General features: G+C 31.1%; 1 protein-coding gene across 2 annotated transcripts; it reads left to right on the top strand.

Annotated features, from left to right (window-relative positions):
* The first annotated feature begins 559 nt into the window (after positions 1-559).
* On the top strand, positions 560-21,648 carry LOC134706233 (leucine-rich repeat flightless-interacting protein 2-like). 2 transcript variants are annotated; one of them, XM_063564983.1, is made up of 12 exons: positions 560-918; positions 7,571-7,657; positions 8,706-8,747; positions 9,610-9,708; positions 10,591-10,761; positions 12,053-12,145; positions 12,836-12,986; positions 14,847-14,896; positions 15,405-15,510; positions 16,321-16,400; positions 16,644-16,748; positions 17,765-21,648. In XM_063564983.1, the coding sequence occupies exons 1-12, from the start codon at positions 835-837 to the stop codon at positions 17,870-17,872; spliced, it is 1,176 nt and encodes a 391-aa protein (XP_063421053.1). In that variant the 5' UTR covers positions 560-834; the 3' UTR covers positions 17,873-21,648. The 2 variants fall into 2 exon arrangements, with proteins under 2 accessions (XP_063421053.1, XP_063421055.1); XM_063564985.1 differs by lacking the exon at positions 8,706-8,747.
* The last annotated feature ends 1,045 nt before the right edge of the window (positions 21,649-22,693 follow it).

Here is a 22,693-nt window from a genome sequence, read left to right as displayed (position 1 = left end):
TATTGTGTGTGTGTATTGTATTTTGCTTTTAAGTCGATTTGAAAAGCTCACTAGAGCTTGTGTTATGTAGTTTATTGAATATCGACTCTAAATAAAACTTTGAATCTTGAATCTTGAAAGTTGTGTATGTCACCGTGCGCCAATCTTCTAACACACTGTCAGACTGAAATGTGTGGTCTGACATTCAGGTCCACGTCTAAATACGCTTATAAGGGATTACATATTTTACCGAAGTATTCCGTTAGTTGAATGTTATACATAATGCATTGTCAAAGATTCTGGTCTATCATGATTGTTGTATTGTATTTTCAACAATTGGTCACTCTTTTAATGAAAGGGGTCAGTAGGGCTTCTTTAAACGTGTTTTGAATATGTTTTAGTATGAAGAATTTATAAAAGCTCCAACCATTATAGAGCTTATTATTTCTATACAATTATCGTCTATAAATAAAATGAGCTTTTGAACTTTAAATAATTTCGTTTCGTACAAAAAATATATTCGTTTTGTCTATTTTTATCCGAAAATTTTATTGACCCAAATATGACTTCACATCCGGGTTTCGGCCATATTGCTATACTCTATACTAATGGGAAAGTAGTCTCAAAAGTATCTTTTTTCGACATGAGCAATGACGAAACTAACATAATACACTACCCTAAACATTTTGACAATCAAGGTTTATTGAAAAAACTGCATTGGTCTTGAAATTATTTCAAAACAACCGCAAAAAAACAAATTTTAGTGGGTGTGTAAACGAACTCCTGCGGCTGAGTACCGCTAGGCTCAAGTTTCAGGATTACATTTGAGTGTCCGACTAACTTATCAACTACAAAATGAGCGGTGCATCTGGAAGGAGAAGGTCAGCAACACAACAATTTTCAGCTGAGGACCAAGCATTAAATCAGATATCGAAAGAAGTAAGTTTAAATATGAAGTTTCAAGCTCTAGACTTTTTTTCCTTGTATACATATAGGGTAGGAGGGGTGATGATCCTGAATCCCGTGCTTAAAAACATTAAATCCCGAAACACCGGGCTTAAAAACAACATAATCCCTAGGTCCCGAATTCGAATAAAGATTTCCCGGATCCCAAAAGGGTCAATACCAAAATCCCGAGCTGAAAAACACCCGATCCAGGAGTCCTGATAAAGGTCCTATCTCCCCTCGTATAAAAATATGTTTGTGTCAAAGCAAAAATTAACATAGCCTTCCAAGACGTCATAATTATTTGGACTAGTACTTTTGTAGATGATGTGAAAATCCATGGATGGTGCCTGCTGGGATTCAAACTCTCAATTACAGGATCTTAAGGCAGCGCTCTAACCAATTGAGCTAAAGAAGATCTTCCCTAACTCAACTAGTTAGCACTACCTTTATATCTCCAGGTCTACAACACTCTTCCCCCTTTTCTTTTTTCAGGCTGTGTATTAAACATCCATCTGAACAACTCCCAGGTCCACTACTCCACAACCCCAAGACTTCTAGTTCTACTCGATAACCCTTTGGGTAGCTCCCTCTAGATATGACATGGTCATCCTGCTGGTCAACAACAATTACTTACGAATTCATGCACTTTCCCTTAAAATCAACACTTAATTTTATGCTATTGTTATCAGGGCTTCCAAAATTTTACTGAGCCAGCCGGACAGTTTATATCCGATCCGAAATTTAATCCCTAAGACTAAGTCACATGAGGCAGTTATGGTAATCAGATGGCCATCCCAATGATTGACATTAGATTAAAACGATATTAAACTTCACTTTGATATGAATTTGATGTTCTGACATAAACTGTTAAAATTGGCATTGCATCATTCAAAGTGTGCACATCAGCGTGCTCGTATCTTCATAAGACTCTTTATTTGTGCAAAATGACGTTGTCTAGAACTTTATTTTTGTTTTTAAAGTCTCATTTTTCAAAACCAGATGTTGACTTGACAATGGTAAAACATAGACCATAAACGGATACGTAAAATCTGTGTACGTTTATATAGCACGACTGAGCGAAGAAGCTCTTTCCACCTTATTTCTTCAACAAAATACTTGAAATGAACGTAGATACAGGTATCAATGATAGTTTTAACTTTTTTGAAGAAATGTAGGATGCATAATTGAATTTCCCATCTGTGCACATGCGCACATGTGTTCTTGTTCATACAACGTAGTTCTGACGATTTTTCATTTAAAACCTTTTTAAATGTTTCATCAAATCATGTTTATAAATGTTTTTATTATAAAATTGATCTTTTGGACTAAATCAATTAGATACAAACTGCTGAAATGTAAGAAAGTAATTGTAAATGGACCGATTAGTTTATACGATATCCGGTACTGAAAATAGTTTACCTGTCACCTGAACAGGTAGTTTTCAGCTTTCCAATAACTAATTAGCCTTGATTAAAATTAGAAAGTATTGAAGTAGGGGTTGTTTTGATAGTAATTAATCATCATGTCACTTTTATGACCGGAAATGTATGGCTGTTAAAGGCAAAAGGTTGGGTCAAAAAGATCGTGAATTTATATGTTAAAATGACTGAAAAGGCCTTTGAAAATTAAAAGTAGATGACCGTTTCATGCTTTACCCAGCCGGACTTTTACCGGACATTATACAAATGACCGGAATATATGACCGTTTTGGAAGCCTTGATTGTTATGTACAGGTACAAAAATGTAGCTGAACTTTTTATACGGTATGGCTTTAGATCTCTTCCCAATAACCTACATTGTACTAACGTCAAGTAGCAATCAATAAATTTTATGGGAATTGTGTGATTTTATTAAATGGCAGACAATTTACATACAAAATTACAAGTATAAGCACATGTGGGCGGTTGTTGGCTCTATGGTCAGTTTGTTGTCGCTTTGACACATTCCCCATTTCCTTTCTCAATTCTATTCATTTGTCCTAATGCTTATGTTATTATGTCAGTCATTCATTAAAAACAACTTGTGTTTCAGTCTTCATGATTGATAACTTTTGAATCAACAGGCCAGAATTTTACTGCAACAGTAATTTTAGTTAGTTTTTATTGGCCTGTAGAGATGTTTTGATAGACTGGGCTGGGTTGCCTGCACGGTTAACGCTACATCTTGAGATTGGTGTTTATGGTCTGTGAATTCCAAAAGTTATTGCAAAGTCAATAGTTTGCAAAATATCAAAAATTTCACATGGGTTATAAATGGTAAGGTTCCACAACTAGACGGTTTATAATTTTTGTTGAAGAATTAAAAGATCAGGCATGTAGCACCCGATACGCCAACACTCAGTTGCGTGCACATTGATTAGGCATGGAAAAAAAATTTGCAAAATAATAATGTATAAATAATGTTTAAAGGAAACACATCCATGTATGTTGTCACTTTTTGAATTGATGAAATGTCATTAAATAACAGCATTTGTCATTAAATAACAGCATTTGTCATTAAATAACAGCATTTGTCATTAGATAACAGCATTTGTCATTAAATAACAGCATTTGTCATTAGATAACAGCATTTGTCATTAGATAACAGCATTTGTCATTAGATAACAGCATTTGTCATTAGATAACAGCATTTGTCATTAGATAACAGCATTTGTCATTAAATAACAGCATTTGTCATTAGATAACAGCATTTGTCATTAGATAACAGCATTTGTCATTAAATAACAGCATTTGTCATTAGATAACAGCATTTGTCATTAGATAACAGCATTTGTCATTAGATAACAGCATTTGTCATTAAATAACAGCATTTGTCATTAGATAACAGCATTTGTCATTAAATAACAGCATTTGTCATTAGATAACAGCATTTGTCATTAGATAACAGCATTTGTCATTAAATAACAGCATTTGTCATTAAATAACAGCATTTGTCATTAAATAACAGCATTTGGTTTCAAAATAAAAGTTTGATTGGAGACAAAACCGACAGTTGCTTGCATCCATTACAATGTGTAATTGCACTTGTAATTTTGGAGCACATTTAACAGATTACGGTTTATCTGTTGAAATACATGTACCTGAAAGGTATCAAACGTGATCTGTTGGAGGCTTAAACAAAATGTAGAACTGTTATTGTGTTGTTATGAGTTCATTGAAGCGATGAATCTGTTTTAAATGAGATGTTCCAATCAGCATAAGATTTATTTGGAACCCTTCAATATCCTGGTAAATATGCCATGGCGATGTGGTGGACAGACTACCAGAGCTTGCCACCATGCAAACTTGCCAAAGCAGTATTGGAAAGTCTTATCATATTTTACTTTCATACACTACATGATAATGGTCCCAGAGTTGCGTCTGATATCATCAGAAAATCGCTTCTTTGTGCGATAACTGCTTCCTCGTGTTGAAGAAAATTTAACAAACGAAAAAATAGCAACAATGTTTGAGACATACAAGACTGACCTGGCATGTAATTTTAGTTAGATGAATTCAATCAAGCGTGAGGTCTCTCGATTGTGAACACACTGGTGTATAGCAACTCACGATCAGACGTTAGCCTATCTCGCTGTGTGACACTCAATGTGGTAAGCCCAGTGTTCATCAGGATTTCAGTGTAAATATTGAAAAAGTAGCGGAGAATGTCATTTTTGCTATGACAAAAAGAGCAAGTTAAAAGAGCAGATTTTTTACAATTTTGAGTAAATACTGTGTTGTTATGTAATCACTTTACCATGATTTACCTATTCAGTAAATTTCTGAATAGCAATCTTTCAAGAATTACTCATAGAGTCTTTTGTTTTGTAGCTCCACTTTAAACCATCCATTGACAGAAAACTGAAGGAAAAAAAATCTGCATAAAAGAATCCCAAAATTTTTAGTTGCTTCAACATTGTTTTAATCTAGCTCCCTGAAGATACATTGTCAGCTGTAGGTTCATTTGTAAAAAAGTGCAAGATTGAAAACCAAGTTTTTAAGCCACTATAAAATGTTCAAAGAAAAATTTCAGGATCATTGGGTCAAAATGGATTATTAACAATAACAGTCTTGACAGTGCATTTGCAATTTTGCATGCACCTGATATATGTTAAGAGTCTGTTCAGTGTCGTATGTTGATGTGGTTCATAAGTATTTTTGTTTGTTTGCCTGTGATAAAGGCTGTACTAACACCTTTTATTGTGTACTTTTTACATTGTGTCAATGTGACTTGGATGAAGAGTTGTCTCATTGGCACTCATACATTGTACCACATCTTCTTATTTTTATTTGTATATTGATTCATTAATATTATCACTATGAGGGTTCTCACTAAGGATTTTTGAAGGCCAGCCCAGGGACTCATCATTTTTTGCCATTGTGAGTCCCATCAGTAAGAAGAAAATATTGTTTTGCAATATAACTTATTATCTCAGTCTTCATGACCTAAGAGTTCATTGTGACCTATTGGACCTACTGATTAAACATGATCATGATGATGGTTTCCTGGTTGGATACTACATGATGAACATCATGTTTTAATTAGTTAGACCAATAGATCAACTAGATTTTGTGTATGGACTACTTTTGAGGTGTCTGTCATGCAGATATAATCTGACCTTGACCTCATTTCCATAGTTTATTGTTCAATGTTAATATTTTCGCACATTAGAAAACTTAGTTGTTACTTTTATAATAACATGCACTGTTTTGAATTTTTTTTTATATCATCATCTACACTGCTACTTATTGGTTGTAATTTGATAGTTTTTGCCTCAAAATTTAAAGGTCAATGCTATTCCGTTTGCAGTTATATTAGTATTGGCACATCTTTTTTCATGTCATTAGATTATTAACCCTAGCCCCTTAGTCAGGGTTTATCAACTTTTGATATAAACTTAATTTGCTTGCAAATGGTAAATCTCATTTCCATGGAGATGCATAACAGCAGCTGCACTTTAAAGTTTATAGATTTCATACAGTTACTTTTGTGCAGGGAGACACCTTCCAATTGCAATGTCTAGAGTTTAATAATACACATAGATTTATAACAGTTACTTTTGTGCAGGGAGAAACCTTCCAATTGCAATACCAAGAGTTTTATGTATATATATATAATACACATCAATTTCAACCAGATACTTTTGTGCAGAGTAACACCTTCCAATTGTAATGCCCAGAGTTTTTTTGTGTAGAATTTCCTTGCCGTAAAATAGGTTTGGTTTCACACTTTTATATATAAAAAAAATCTACTTTATTTTTAAAGTAACAGAAACATAACAATTCCTAATTATAACATGTTTGAAGTTGTGTTTCAATACACATTTTAATGTAATTCTCAGAAATTTTGTTATGGGGTCAGTATCCCACTAGTATCTGTGTGCAAAAGGGGAGAAAGGTGAGAAAAGAGGGGTGGGGGTGGGGGGGTAAAATTATGAGAAGACATGTATGGCCTTGGGTAACTGATTTTTACTATATAAAAAAAGTAGAATTTCAAGCATTTTACCCACATGTATCTGACACTAAAACAAGTATTTGACTAAATTAGATTGATGAAGTGCTTACAAAAATAAAGCTAGCTATTGTTTTATTTATAGATGATAGTTTCCCTTCTGTTGAGATAATTATAACATGACTCTGTGATTTACATTGTAGATATAACTAATGATTCACACACAACATCATCCTTTGGCGGTTTTTATCTTAACCAACTGTTTATGTGTATAATTAAATAAATGAGAGATATTGCAATATATATCCCTTTATCCTCAGTCCATGTACTACTTTATTGTTTTTTAAATATTTAGCTTTGATCATTGTGTAGTCAAAATTGTAATTTAAATGTCATGGTTTCCTTCGTCTAGAAATATCTTGAAAGATTCAAAGCCATGTCATAGTTTTTGTCTAAACTATTCCTTTTAGTTTACCTCAACAAAAATGGGGGAATATGGAGTACCACATCTTATTTTATAAGCTTGACATTTTGGTCCCAGTCAGTTCTCTAGTCTATAATTGGTTTATAATGTAAACTCGTAGAGCAATATTCTAATTAAGACTGAAAGGCAGAGGTGTTTAGATGCATCTGGAAAAAATAAACAGCCACCCACCAAAGTAGATCACTTACATAACTTGCATTTGTGAATTTTCATTCATCAGTGAAATGTACAACATGTACAACTGTTTACCCTTTTGTTTTGCCTTTCTAACTTTTTTGGATTAGAGCGTCACTGATGAGTCTTTTGTAGATGAAATGGGCGTCTGGCGTATATACTAAATTTAGTCCCGGTATCTATGATGAGGTTATTTACTATACTACCTACATTAAAATCTCTTAATTTTGAAAGAACTAGTATGTATAAGTAAATATGAGGTTGCATGTACATGATCACAGTATAACAAAAGCAACCTACCAATGAAATAGTTCACTTCGACCAACATATCACACTTCATTGACAAAGCAATGGTACAATCATGATACATTAATAATAAGTTTACTCTAATGTCATGAATGTACATGTATATATCAAATGTATATATGTACCAAATTTTGATTTTCTATATTGTGTTTTGTGTATCGTTGTTTGCCTTGTCATAATTTTCTGATTTTTGTCATGGTATTGTCAGTTTGTTTTGTAAATCAATAAAATAATATTTATATTTTACAGGCTGAAGCACGACTTGCAGCTAGGAGAGCAGCAAGAGCTGAAGCACGCGAAATAAGAACAAAAGAAATAGAGAGACAACAAAGAGAGGTAAGGGATATTTACAGGCATCTTGTTACATTGAAGTTTACACGCATCTTATTTTCTGCTATTGATAATTTAACGTGTAAGATGCTGTTGGCTTTTTATGACATTGTGTATGCTGTTTGATTTATGAATTTTGGCGATAATGCATTTTACATTTTTATACGCCCGTCAAAATTTTGACTGGGCGTATTATGTTATACAAATGTCCGGTGTCCGTCTGTCCAGCATAAACATGTCGCACCGTAACTTGAGAACGACTTATCCAAATTTCATGAAACTTGTTATAGTTGTTTCTTATGATAGTCAAATGATCTGTATACTTTTTGGTAAAAATAAGATTAAAACTTTTTGAGTTACGGCAATTTGTAACTAAAACAGGGGTGCTTAAAACTTTACACACTTCTTATTTATATTAATTTTAAGATCTGTATACTTTTTGGTGATGATTCAAAATTTCATTTTTGAGTTATTGAGTATTTTGTAAAAAAGGGGGAGGGGGTTATTACATGTCGCGGCGTATCTAAAAAACAATTTATGATTATTGCTTAAAACTTAACACACTTCTTTGTTATATTAATATAAAGATCTGTATACTTTTTGGTGATGATTTAAATTTTCATTTTTTTTTGTATCATGACATAAAAAGCAGGCAATTCAATTTGGCTATTCCTTTACTATAAACAAAAAGCTCTAAGATATGCAGTTCACAAAAATGAAATCATATTTTCTCTACAGTTCACCTATATTTTTGTGTGAAAATAAACATTTTAAATAAATAGAAATACCATTTAGATGTCTTATGTTTGACCTTATTAGCATAATATTCCTGAAATAATGTATAGGTATGTCTAAAGATTGCTGTTATTATAATGCATTTTCTGCTGCTAAATATTGAACAGTAATTATGACCTTGAAGTTGTGCATAGTGTTTACATCATGTTTGTGTATGATTCATAGTTTTATGCTTCATCAGAAGGATTTTGAAATCTGTGTTGCTTTATTTAAAGTTTTTATATTATTGCGTTAATGTACTAACTACTTTGTGTAACAGGAAGAAGAACGTCAGAAAGCTGCTCAAGATGACGAATCCCGGGTATGTCTGGTCACGTTTATTTAACATTCAAGTATTAATAGTTCTATTAACTACAAAATCTGGAAGTTATTTTAAAATTGTTTTAGTTATTTATTAAAAATCTGTTTTGATTTCAATAAAGAATGTGTATGGATTGATCTGCACAGAAGAGGGGTATTCCAAAACTTGATAAAAGAATGATCTTTAAATTTTGTATATGATTAAATTAAATACTAGTAGCTTTCCTGGCAATGCCTGGTAACTGACAGCTATCATATTTCTAAAACTTGTGATGTCACAAGTACTTTTGGGGATCCAATCAGCAATTGTGGAGACAGTTACTAAATGAAGACAACATGATTATGAAATAATTTCCCCCCATGCAATGTAGTGAACAGGGAGTGTGGAAAAAAAGTACTCTTTATTTGTATTCTTCAATATCAGAGTTCCACAAAGTAGCAGAAAATTTATAATTGAACATTTCATTTAGTTTGTACTAGTAACTTTTCAATGCGATAGATATTTAAAAAGAAATGCACATGTTATTTTGATGAACTACGCTTACATATTAACACATATTTTGCAGGTTTTTTTTCTCTTTTAATTGTTTGGAAATATTACACAAGTACAACATTTATTACTGTCTTTTTTCTTTCTTCAGCTTACATCACTTGTTACACTGATCACTTCTGTAGATCTTTGTTCTTAAATATTTCTGACAGAATTATAGCAATACAGTTATAAAACTTAGCGTTAGTTTTGTTTAACTTTCATCCCATTGAAACTGCAGGGGAACAAATTGACTGATCAGTCAAACCAACTTTAATTTTAACCAAAACTTCTATTAGACTTCCATGTCTTAGTAATGGCTTTTATATTTCAGACACGCGTTGAACACAGAAGAGGAAGTGAAGAATCTACGTCAACTATTGATGACCTTGACCTGTCCCAAAACGCTAAAGATTTTACAAGGGAACTCAAGGTAAAGTATTACAGTCACGCTATAAATACTCATACATTGATCTTACTATAAAGCAGTTCTGATTGTTGTATCTTACTCTCAAGCAGTTCTGATTGGTGGATCTTTCTATCAAGCAGTTCTGATTGGTGTATCTTACTCTCAAGCAGTTCTGATTGGTGTATTTTACTCTCAAGCAGTTTTGATTGGTGTATCTTACTCCCAAGCAATTCTGATTGGTGTATCTTACTCTCAAGCAGTTCTGATTGGTGTATCTTACTCTCAAGCAGTTCTGATTGTTGTATCTTACTCTCAAGCAGTTCTGATTGGTGTATCTTACTCTCAAGCAGTTCTGATTGGTGTATTTTACTCTCAAGCAGTTTTGATTGGTGTATCTTACTCCCAAGCAGTTCTGATTGGTGTATCTTACTCTCAAGCAGTTCTGATTGTTGTATCTTATTCTCAAGCAGTTCTGATTGGTGTATCTTTCTATCAAGGAGTCAAGCAGTTCTGATTGGTGTATCTTACTCTCAAGCAGTTCTGATTGGTGTATCTTACTCTCAAGCAGTTTTGATTGGTGTATCTTACTCTAAAGCAATTCTGATTGGTGTATCTTACTCTCAAGCAGTTCTGATTGGTGTATCTCGAAGACCACATACTTAATATGGAAGGATTTTCATCCAACTTAAAACACAAACTACACTCGTGAATTGTGATGCACAGTAGTCTGGTAAATATTAAACACTAAAAACTATGAAGCTGATGCAAAGTTCTTATGCAATTGTAAAACGAATGATGTATGGCCTCATAAATTACCTACATGATTTCAATTTTCTTTGAAAAAGTGTAGTATTTTTAGCTCTCCTGGCCCAAAACCATAGTTATGTTTCTATTTTTTAATTACAGTCAAAGTTACGAGAAATGGAAGAAAAATTTAAAAAAGCTATGATGACAAATGCTCAACTTGATAATGAAAAACATTCACTGGTGTATCAAGTAGAACTTCTGAAAGATCAAATGGAAGAACAAGAGGAATCTCTGACAGACTTACAGAGGCAGTATAAAGATAAATCACGGGTAAATACTGACACAATATAAAGATAGATCACGGGTAAATAATACACAATATATAGATAAATCACTGGTAAATAATAACACAGTATATAGATAAATCATGGGTAAATAATAACACAGTATATAGATAAATCACGGGTAAATACTGTCACACAAACAGGCATGTCCATGGATTTATGAGTTTTGAACAGCGGTATACTACTGTTGCCTTTATGTAAATACTGACACAATATATAGATAGGTCATGGGTAAATACTGACATAAACAAAACAACACATCACAGGCAATTCAAAGATAAATCACAGGTAAATACTGACATAAACAAAACGACAAATCACAGGCAATACAAAGATAAATCACAGGTAAATACTGACACAATTTAAAGATAAATCACTGGTAAATACTGACACAATACAAAGATAAAACATGGGTAAATACTGACACAATACAAAGATAAATCATGGGTAAATACTGACACAATCACAGACAATATAAAGATAATTCACGGGTAAATACTGACACAATATAAAGATAAATCACTGGTAAATACTGACACAATACAAAGATAAAACATGGGTAAATACTGACACAATACAAAGATAAATCACGGGAAAGTACTGACACAATATAAAGATAAATCACGGGTAAATACTGACACAATATAAAGATAAATCACAGGTAAATAATAACACAGTATATAGATAAATCACGGGTAAATACTGTCACACAAACAGGCAATATAAAGATAAATCACAGGTAAATACTTACACAATATAAAGATAAATCAGGGGTAAATACTTACTCAATATAAAGATAAATCACGGGTAAATACTGACACACAAACAGGCAATATAAAGGTAAATCACGGGTAAATACTGGCACACAAACAGGTAATATAAAGATAAATCACAGGTAAATACTGACAATATAAAACTGGTAAAAACTGACACAATCACAGACAATATAAAGATAAATCACGGGTAAATACTTACACAACATAAAGATAAATCACAGGTAAATACTTACACATCAGTGAATACTGACAATTACACTGAAAATATGAAACAGAACACAGGTAAATAAATCCGAGACAATATAAAAAAGGCACAGGTAAATTAAACTGACAATCTTTCAGACTTTATAAAGTAATAAAAAAAGAATAAAGTAGTAAACATTGACAATTACAGAGTCAATTCACTGATAACTTATAGTGAAGGTATCACTATTGAGTAGTTGCTCACAGCATGAACATATTAGTGTAGAATAGTTAATGGTGAATATTATTTTCTTGCAGGAATTAGAAAACCAGAAAAGAAATTATTCAGAATTAAATACAAATTTCTCTTGTGTAAAAGAACAGTTAGAACTAAGAGACAAACTAGTAAAGGTGGGTTGATGTTATTTTTTTATTTATTTATCATTTAATTTTGGATGTAACGTGTCTTCTGATTGGCTGACATTATTTTGTTATGAGCCCATAGACATAATTTAGTCATGTGACCATGGTTTTCTATGGTTTAAAATGGAATTTAGAATTAAATCATAAGAAATGACTGTAATAATTTTTCTGTCTATTCGAAATAACATAAAAAATGTGGTGCACACTGTTAAATAACCCGCTACACGCTTTAATCAGTGTGCACCAAATTTTTCATGTTATTTCTTCATAGACATGAAAAATATTACAGTCATTCCTTAAATAAAGTTCTATGTGAATAATAGTAAGTCAATAATGTTAAGAAATAGATTTATGTTGCAAGAATGTCAGATCTGAAAAGAATTAGATTAAGTTTGAGTTAACACTCATAAATTTCATGAGATGTAATTTGAAAAACTAAAAAAAAAATGTGAAAGAAATCAAACTATGAAATGCTGTTGGAAAAGTTTATTATATTTCAGTTCTGATTCATTTGTTTTAATATGACAAAACAAGTGTGATTTATACCTCAATAATTATAATATGACAAAACAAGTGTGGTTTATACCTCAATAATAAGTTAATTTGAACGCAGTCACTCGCATATGAATTTAATTTAAAAATAGTATATAAATAAATCGTAAGTATTTTATTTTGTAGGAAAGTGGATTTGCTCTTGTAACAAGTGAAGAAGGAGAATTTTCTATAGAAAAATGTGCAACATTAAATGGAACAATTACATCGACGACGGGAAGTTTATTAATATCTTCTGAAACAGCTGATATCCTTGATAAGATAGAAGGCTCATTAGGTAATGTAATTATAAATTAGATGTGGCATGCTTGTCAATGTAACCACTCTCCGTAAAGTCACAATGTATTAAAAGTTAATTTTTGGTTTTAATAAGGCCTTCAACTCAGAGCCTTGGCTCACACCAAACAGCAAGCTATAAAGTACCCCAAAACAACTAGTGTAAATTAATTCAAACAGGAAAATATTTATATAAAAGGCTAGAAACACCTATGAACCACACCAAAAAACTTCAGCCACTGAACATCCACGATTTTGTATGAGATATTACTCTTAACTTTTGGTATTGCCATCATCAGCTGAAGTTTTGTGAACAGTTCGACAGTTTGCTAGATTAAGAGCACAAATACTTTGCTATAGAACAAGTTTGCAAGGGATAAAATAAATAAAGATTTTTTCGCTGTTAATAAAGGATGATTCAAAAGAAGTTTATATTCAATAAGATTAGTTTACTTTGTTGGTGTTTGAAATTGTTTATTTTTAGCAAAACAATTCATTCACTACTGGAATTACATATAAAAATTAAACTGTCAATTGTTCTTGAACAATTGAGAGGTCTTTCCTTTTGTAATGTAAAATACATGTTCTAACAGACGTAGAATGTATTGAAAAGGTCAAGGTCAACCATAAAAAGCTCGAAAACACACTAAAAATCCTTTATATAAGGTTAAAAACACTAAATTCGCACTCTGGGACATGACCTTGACCTTTGACCTTTTGACCTTTGGCAAGGTCATTAGTCCCCAATGCCATTACTGAAGGCCCCAAGGGTCTAGGACCTTTGGTTATATAGAAAAAGCTGATTTTGTGTTTTCAGAAACCTAAAACAGGCTTTATGCCCCTTAAAAAAAGGTCAAATCTCTTCGGTCAAATGTAACAAAGTTGCGCGGTAATGACCCAAACATTTTCCACTATTTAAAACTTCTGTTAGTATAATGGTTGCTGAGATTATTCCATAACAAGGTGTTAGGTCAAAGGTCAAGGTCAACATACAAATTTGACCGTGAGATATTTTTCGAAGATACATGAATTGATGATGAATGGTGAAGATCCTAGGTCTCTACGACTTACGGTTTCTGAGTTTTGGTGGTCCACCGACACCGGTTAATTTTCATAGGGGCATAACCCTACCAATGAGTCGTTGAATCTTTTCAATCCAAATGTAACGAAGAACCGGGGCCTGGTCCTGAACAAATTTCACCCTTTGTTTTTTTTCTATCTATTATGGTTACGGTGTTGGAACGATAACAAGGTTTTTTGGTTTCGGAGGGATTACTCCGAACCGACAAAATATTTCGACTAACAGGGTGAGTTCCAGATAGGTATTCATGACACCGATACAAAGTGTGAACATGAAAGCGACACGTCTTACGGTTTAGGCTGCTAACTTCGTCAAAGTTTGGCGGAAGAATAATAATAATAAACAGAAGAAATACAGTAAGGTCTTTCCCTTTTGTAAAAGGAAAGACCTTAATTACAGTCATCAACCTATGCTAAAAGTTGAACATTATACATAAAATGAATTCATTTATTACTGTTGGATTAAATTATCTTTGATTGAAGATAGAATTAATCTGTGGAAACTTGATTTCTTACTTTTGTCAAAGTGTGATACAAGTGTGCAGATAGTACTAGGGGCCATCTTAAACTGGCAGTGAGGTGAGGGTATTTTTTGGCTCCATGTTTAAGGTTTTACTGTGACTGAGATTTTAAAAGAAAAGAAATAAAAGCACTAATTTTTCAATGCATATCAATTTGCTGTTGTTGTTTTTATTTATATGAATTGTTTGTCTCTTTTCTCTATGATTACATGTAAAACAAGTTATTTGATTACAATGCCATTGCATTTTGTCTATTTCAGATGACAAAATAAAGAAATTATCAGAAGAAATTTCAAATTTAAAAAAGGATGTAAGTTCTAAATCATGATGTTCACATCAAGTTAGAAAAATGTGAATATTAGTAAGAAATATTAATAAACTGAAGAAATTTAAGCAACAAAATAACAATCTTAATGTATAAACTTAACGTCTTTAAAACCCGTTTACACAAGAAAAGAGATAATGGATGCTCTAGCAGGCTACTGATCTCAAGGTTTGGTCAGTGGGCCTGAACAAGTAATAAACAAATTTTACAAATTACTGATTTAAATCTTTGACAATGTACATGATGTAGATCTATGAAATTTGATTTATCACTTTCTTTAAAAAATATAAAAAAAAAACAATATATAACCTTAGACAAATATTCACATACCATAAACATTTTTAAAGAAATATAGAATGAGTATAGAGACCTGTCATCAATGTCAGTCCAGTTTATATATAGAATTAATTTATATTAAGCCATTTAAGAGCATACTAGTTTGAATATGTACATGTCTACAGAATTATTTAAAACAAACATAATTGTTTTACAGCTTCAGAGTTCTCAAGACGAATTACATGAAGAAAAATCTAAACGATATAAAAGTAAAGAAGTTCCTGAAGTAAATGGACCAGAAATGCAATTATATGAAGTACAAAGTATGTATCACTATGTTTGGTGATGAAGGAAAATATTAGTTGAGTAAATGTCAGGGAGAAACAAAAATAAATTATACTCTATTTTAGAAATTGGTTTAGTTTATTTTCCCATAGGGAAATATAGTTAACCTGTCTAGTTTCACACATTCCCCATAAAAAAAGATACAGCCAGAAATTCTCATTTGCATAATTAAGACTTCATAGTCTTGAGAGAATAATAAATACACTTTAAATAGACTACTGTAAATTCAAATATTAATGTGAGGTTTTTATTATTGCGAAAAATGCGACTGAGTTGTAAACGAAATAATTAAAACTCACATTTTGAAATATTTTATACGAATTTAACAGGATTTTTCTCAAAATCGTAAAAATTAAAATCGCATTTAAGTCTAAAATGACAAAATCTCAAAATTAAATGCACGCAATAATTTATGAATTTACAGTAGTTTAGAATTTATTGCAAAATTGAGAAATAAAACCTTTTACCAGAATCAGCTGTTCTTCATTTTGCAATATAATTTTTTGCCAGTTGAGCTGTCCCATTGAGTAAGTACAATAGGTATTGTCCTCTGTATAGTTTTCATTAGGTACTTTGAATTTCTGTTTTAAGTCATTCTCTGAATACCAATATCCTGAATATTTTTGTCAATGGTGACAGCCTGAGAATTTATTCACCTGATTAAATATACAGAACATATATATGTTAATAAGATAAAAAGTTGAAAATTTGGTTTAACATACATTGCTTTTATTTTCAGTTATAAAATAAGTTTGCATGATTAATTAAATGATATTCTGAAATTTCAGGAGAGGCCAGTAAACAGATTCATGAATATAAATTAAAATTACAGAAAGCTGAACAAGATATGACTAATTTAGAAGGAACTGTGAGTTATTAAATATACATTTGTATTTATTCTCATTATGCACGCCGTTATAATTTGGAAATCATGCACACTTTTAAGTCTTAATATATTTTGACATTATACTTCATAACAACATAAATTTGATATTCATAACGATAATGGACATTATAAACCTGAACAAATTAAGTGTCACATTTAACATTGGAATGATACTTGTGTAATAATGCTCTATGAAATATTACAATATTTCATTTACAATTAAAGGTAAACAGATTAGATTCTCAAGTTAAAAGATATAAAACTGAGGCAGAAGATTATGAAAAACTGGAGGATGAATTAAAAACAGAACGAAGAAAACTGCAAAGAGAGGTAAAAGTTTTATTTGAAAACAATAATTTATAGGCTTAATTAAAAGATTTCAGTATTTTGATAAAATTTCTGTTGTCCACATTATACAATTATAGCCTTTGTATGAGGTCGATACAAGGATATATTGACCTGAAAGAAGATTATTGACTGAGGACAAAGACTGAGGTTGAGATACTTCTTTGGGTCAATATATCCTGTATTGACCTCATATAAAGGCTAGAATTGTTATATTATTAATTTCTGACCATATTTGTATCAAAAGTGTCAGTATAATATATTCGACCATTTGATAGTTTTGGAATAGATATCTTATTGTCCCCTAGACAATAACAACATAAAAGAAGTTATTTCATTTATTTATTATGTGTTTTTTTTGTGCATATCTTATGTATATTTTTTAAATAATCAATAAATAAAAACTTATCATGAAATTAATTACATGACGTCTCAAAGTATATTGTTTTTTTTTATAAATTCTAAAAATAACTGCAGTATGCTTTTTGCTACCTGCCATTTTCTATTTACCTTCAAATTTAGTTTAATATTTGTCTACCCCTGAAGGAATCAAATTAGTTAAATCATATGAATTAATAATATTACTTGTTGTGGGGGACATAAAAAAAAAGGTGTCTTTGCATTTCTGTCCAGTCCTGTAGAATTTACCACCTGTACAACTCTTGTAAGATTTTTTATGAAATTTAAATCATAGGTTTTAATATACAGGCAATGTTTTAATCAATTTCTAATATCAGTGACAAAGAACTATTTTGAAAGGAGTTATGCCCTTAGAAATTGTAATTCTATAGAAAATTACATATCTATCTGTATAAAGGGTACAACTAAAACAAGGACACTCATTCATGTCTTCATTTCTACAGAAGAACACTGTATGAAATTATGAATATCATGAAAATTGAATTTCCATGGACATTAAATGTATCTGATAAATGATATGTAATTTAATGTTTGAACTTGCAATGAATTGTCTTTTATTAAAATATTTTCTTTTATTTTAGTTGAGAGAATGTCAAAATCGTGTAGAGGAATTAACAAATTCAAATAGACATTTACAAAACAGACTAGATAGAAAAGTAGCGGCCAGAAGTGCGTTAGTGAACCAATAACAGCATCTGTTATCATTGCTGTACCTCCAAAAGTCAGCCACAGCCAGTGACGAGGATGGGTCCAAGTTATATTTGGATCAGTCCATTGTTTTTATAGAGATGCTGATGCTTTTAAAGCCTTGTATATTTAATTTTTAAATCTTTTTAATGATTCTCCTGTGATCCATAATATTTTTGTCTCATTGTGAATTTTATAAATTCATGTTACATATTGGACTTCCATGTTGTGAAAAAAATAACAATTGGTGCAAAAGAGATAATATTGGCATTCAAAGCCTGGAATTATATGGCCATGATTTTTATAAGTTCATGATATTTCAAAGCTTTCTATAATGACTTAATGTTTCTAGATTTCATGATAGGAATTATACACACCATTTACTTACTGAACTAACTATTTACTTTGCTTTCCTAGCTATTTCATTGTAATTTCTATAGAAAGGGTTTCATTTTAATTCATTGGAGGAGTTGCACATTATAAAAAAAAGTATAAGAAAACTATTATTTCATTATATCAGTTTACTAAATGGAAGTTTGCAATACTGCCTTCACTTGCCACATAACTTTATTGAATGAAATAATTCATTTGGATGATAAATAAAACAAAATTGAGCAAACGTTTTGATAGCTTTGATTAACAATTCATTTACAGAAAGGGAAGAATAAATCTCATCTTCTACAATATAAAATAACATTTGATTTTCAATTGACATAAACATTAAGTCAATTAATGTATTTTTAATCTGTTTGGCAAAACAATTGAGGTAAACCTGTTAAATGCACATTTTATAAATGGTGTAGAAAATATGTTTAGCATTTGATGTAGATTTCTAGAAGACCGTTTTTGATGTGTTAATGGCCTTATTATTTAGACATATCATAGTGTGTTAATGCTCAGATATTAGTGTGATAATGTGGTACTGCTGGACCAAAGATTGTTATAACGGCAGAAGAATTTAGTGTTCAATCACCAAGCGAAATTATTTATGGGGAGATAAATTAACCATGCTACTTGGAAGCAAAACTACAGTAATTCTGGGAAAATATTTTTTTTTACACTTTAATATTTGAACAACTGACATTGTAAGGCAGATTTGAATGAGATATTTCAATGCCACAAGAAGAATGAAGAAATTTGAATTGAAGCATTAGATTTTAATTTTGATCAGTACTTATTTAATATAAGTAGTTTTTCTCAAAACTGCATAATGATATTGATTAGACAAATGATTATAATGATTCAAAAATTTAATTAGAAATAAGGAGAAGGAGGACCTAAACAATTATTGTAAAATTATCATCTTCTTTTATTTCTTGCTTTTAGTCCTGTTTCATTCAAACCTGTGTCTGCCAATTTTATGTAAGGAGATAATTGTGATAACCAACAACTCAGAAAAATTTACATTTACCGTTTGAAACTGGTTCAAAGAAATGGATAACTAATGAAGATCCATTTCAGTATTTATTGATCACTGTCAATGGCATTAAACTATAAGGTGTATTATTATAAGACATATATTCCATAGATGTAAAATTTGTATTGTTTATTTAAACATTATGTACAGATGTAAGCAGATTCTTCATATAATGTTTGCCTCTTGCTGTGTTATGGAACAAAATTGTTTTTCTATTGTTAATTACAAGACAATAATTGGTGCATTTCATATTGTTTTGTTTTGTATTATTTATGAGTTTCAAAAATGGTAGGTCAGGAATAAGAGGGTTATCTTCATTATGTTGAAGGATTACTGTCGGGGAGAGTTTTATTTTAAAGATCTATCAATGCAATTGGTTTTTATCAAAAGAAATATTAGAAGCTCAATTGTAATTACTTTATAAAGCTACAAGCTCATTGTAGGATTACGAATTAATATATTTCTATGAAAAACTTCTGTAATTTCTAAATTTCCAGGAATAATTGAATTATTTCTGAAAATTGATAAGTTAAATAACTTAAACAGTTCCTACATGAAAACTATCTCTACATCTGTCACCATTGAGGTTACTAAGATCAACATCAAATCATAGGATAGAGTTTTTGTTAAACCTAGATATATAATTATTACACATTAATATTTGGTGCTATAAATATATTAAATGTTGCCCCATGTCTATTTGTGAGCTTGACTTCCTTTCCCTATTTATAGAATGAATGTCATGTGTGAAAAGACTAGTTTTTCAGTACTTTTGTCTCATAATGTTATTTAGCATAATTTTTTCCAAGTTAGAACTTGATAGGTTTGTACTAATAGAAGGGATTAGTTGGTAAAATGACTGATAAGTTTAGAATATATGTAGACTGTTATTTTCTACGAAAGTGGTATAATTTAAAATCTGAAATGATTTTGAGAAATAAGGCAAAGATGAGAAGAATGTGTGTGCTTTTTGTTTGTTTGAAGAATTGAACATTTGAAGATTTGTTAAGATTTCGAGATATGAAAAAGATTTGACCATAAAACAGAATAGAAGTCTTGTTTTATAAACTGTATTTTACATATAAAATCAGTTTGATTAAAAGATGACAACTTTCGACAGCACAGATGATTTAACTTTTAAGGAGAAAATGTTTTGTAAGAGAGTTGTATCTTGTACTATGTATTTATGTAGGATTGTTATGTGTTTGTGTGACTGTGTGATATGATTCTTCCTTACCATCAATTATAATATACAACTTTCATATACACGCTATATGTCATATTGAACAGTTGTTGAAATATCAAGATTTTGTTATCAATGATAAAGGTGGTAAAATACTGGTCCCAAAGCTATAGTAAAACATTACTATGTATATTATATACTTTGAAGAGACAATAGAGTGTTGAAGGTATTCTGATTATTAAAATTCATGTGACAGACTTGTTGTATAAGGAGTTGAGAGTACTGCATGGTTATCACCTCATTGTAATGATAAGAAAACACATATTAAAGCATTCACAGATCCAAACAGGTTGTTCACAATATTTCGTCTATTTTCGTTTTTTAATCAGTTGTCTTGTGAGTTGTCTTTTCTCTTAAACTGTGTAGCTCTTAAAACATAAATGACCCAATTAGAATGAAATTGCTTATTTTATTGATTCCTCATGATACTAACTGTTTGATTTGAGTGACTTTTTTTTTTAGCTCTTCAACAATATGAAAAGAATTACTTTTGTGATTTTAACTGTATAAACTTAAGCGATAGTATTTGCTTGTACTTGCTATGCTTCGAGTTAGTTCTATATTGTATGCCTATGCACACCTATTTGATAATTTGGTACTCTAAGTTACATTGGCACAAAACGTTTTTACATTCCTATTCAACTGTGAAATGAATTCAAGACAAAACTTGTGAGTTAACATTTAATACTTTTCAACAATTGTTTCGTAACAAATATTGATGAATATTTTAATACTATGAAAGGTAACATAATGGAAAAGTTAAAGTATTAAATAATTATAATGAAAAGATACAATGTATTGTCAGATCATAGATCAGCTTCTTATGGTAACCCTATAATGCTGTTAAATGATTAAAATAGGCTTCATTTTTTCTATGCCATGTTATCAATTGCTTTCTTGTGGTTAATCACTACAATCATGATTATGCTATGATTGTATGCTCATCTGTTTCCAGTGTTTAATCATGTATAATCACCTTAATCATTAAAGAAAGGATTGTATGTTTCTGGATTGTATGCCTCCTGAATTCCATGTCCATTGCTTCAATAGACAAATGATTTATATGTTATGAATGCAGAAGTGCAATGCATAAGATAAAAATAAAAATATTTATCAAACGTTGTGTTGATGGTTATTATTAGGAGGGATATCAAGTATTTTCCATAGTTATAAATAAAAGAGGAACGAAAGATACCAAAGGGGCAGTCAAACTCATAAATCTAAAACAAACTGACAATGCCATGGCTGAAAATGAAAAAGACAAACAATAGTGCACATGACACAACATAGAAAACTAAAGAATAAACAACACGAACCCTACCAAAAACTAGGGGTGATCTCAGGTGCTCCAGAAGGGTAAGCAGATCCAGCTCCGCATGTGGCACCCGTCATGTTGCTGAATGAGAAGATTGTGTATGATTGCCATTGATACATTTATACATGAAAGACCAAAGAACAATGATGTAAAATCTACCAGTTACTCTTGTACAGCCTAATAAAGATAAGTAAGCTATGAAAGGCCTTAGGAAGACCAAATGTGAAACCAAATGGCATGATTATTACTGGAGAAGTAATGACAACATCAAATGACTACAGGCTCCAGACTTGACACAGGCATAATGTGGGAAAGTGATGAAAAACACACCATAAGAACCCACTATAATTATCAGAAGGGTTCGACATCAGATCATTTCGAGGCACAATAACAATGAAATAACATGAGGAGGAAAAAGACCAGGTGCCTTTCACTGTAAATTGATAATAAAAAGTACAAATCAAACAAGATTGAAAGATAATTAGTCCTGTATGTATATATGTGATTGAAGTCTTCAATCAGATTTAGTTTCAATGCTCAGTTGACCTTGCTACTTGCCATCATTTTATTGATTATCACCACTATAAGTCAATGTACAGCCTTCAACATTTTGTAAAACCCATTCTATGAGGCAAACTGAAGTTAAAAAACTTAAAATACAGCAAGGTTCATGTTTATAAAGGGGCATAACTCTTGACGATAAAAGTGACTTTACCCAATTTCAGACTTGAACTGTGTTTTTTTGGTAAAAAGCAGTTTATACTGCAAGTTATTTTTAAAACATTTTGTCAAGGCAAACTTAAATTATATAATGGTAACCTTGGTGGATGTTTGCGACAGACAGATGA

Source organism: Mytilus trossulus, chromosome 2 (assembly GCF_036588685.1).
Source record: "Mytilus trossulus isolate FHL-02 chromosome 2, PNRI_Mtr1.1.1.hap1, whole genome shotgun sequence".
NCBI classification, from domain to species: Eukaryota; Metazoa; Mollusca; class Bivalvia; order Mytilida; family Mytilidae; genus Mytilus; species Mytilus trossulus.
This window is presented reverse-complemented; position numbering and strand designations above follow the sequence as displayed.

Excerpts from the sequence above, each read along its gene's own strand:
- LOC134706233 (XM_063564983.1), top strand. The coding sequence starts at position 835 with ATGAGCGGTGCATCTGGAAGGAGAAGGTCAGCAACACAACAATTTTCA. Across the intron at positions 12,146-12,835 it reads TAAGAGACAAACTAGTAAAG|GAAAGTGGATTTGCTCTTGT; the intron begins GTGGGTTGATGT and ends TTTATTTTGTAG. Across the intron at positions 14,897-15,404 it reads TTTCAAATTTAAAAAAGGAT|CTTCAGAGTTCTCAAGACGA; the intron begins GTAAGTTCTAAA and ends ATTGTTTTACAG.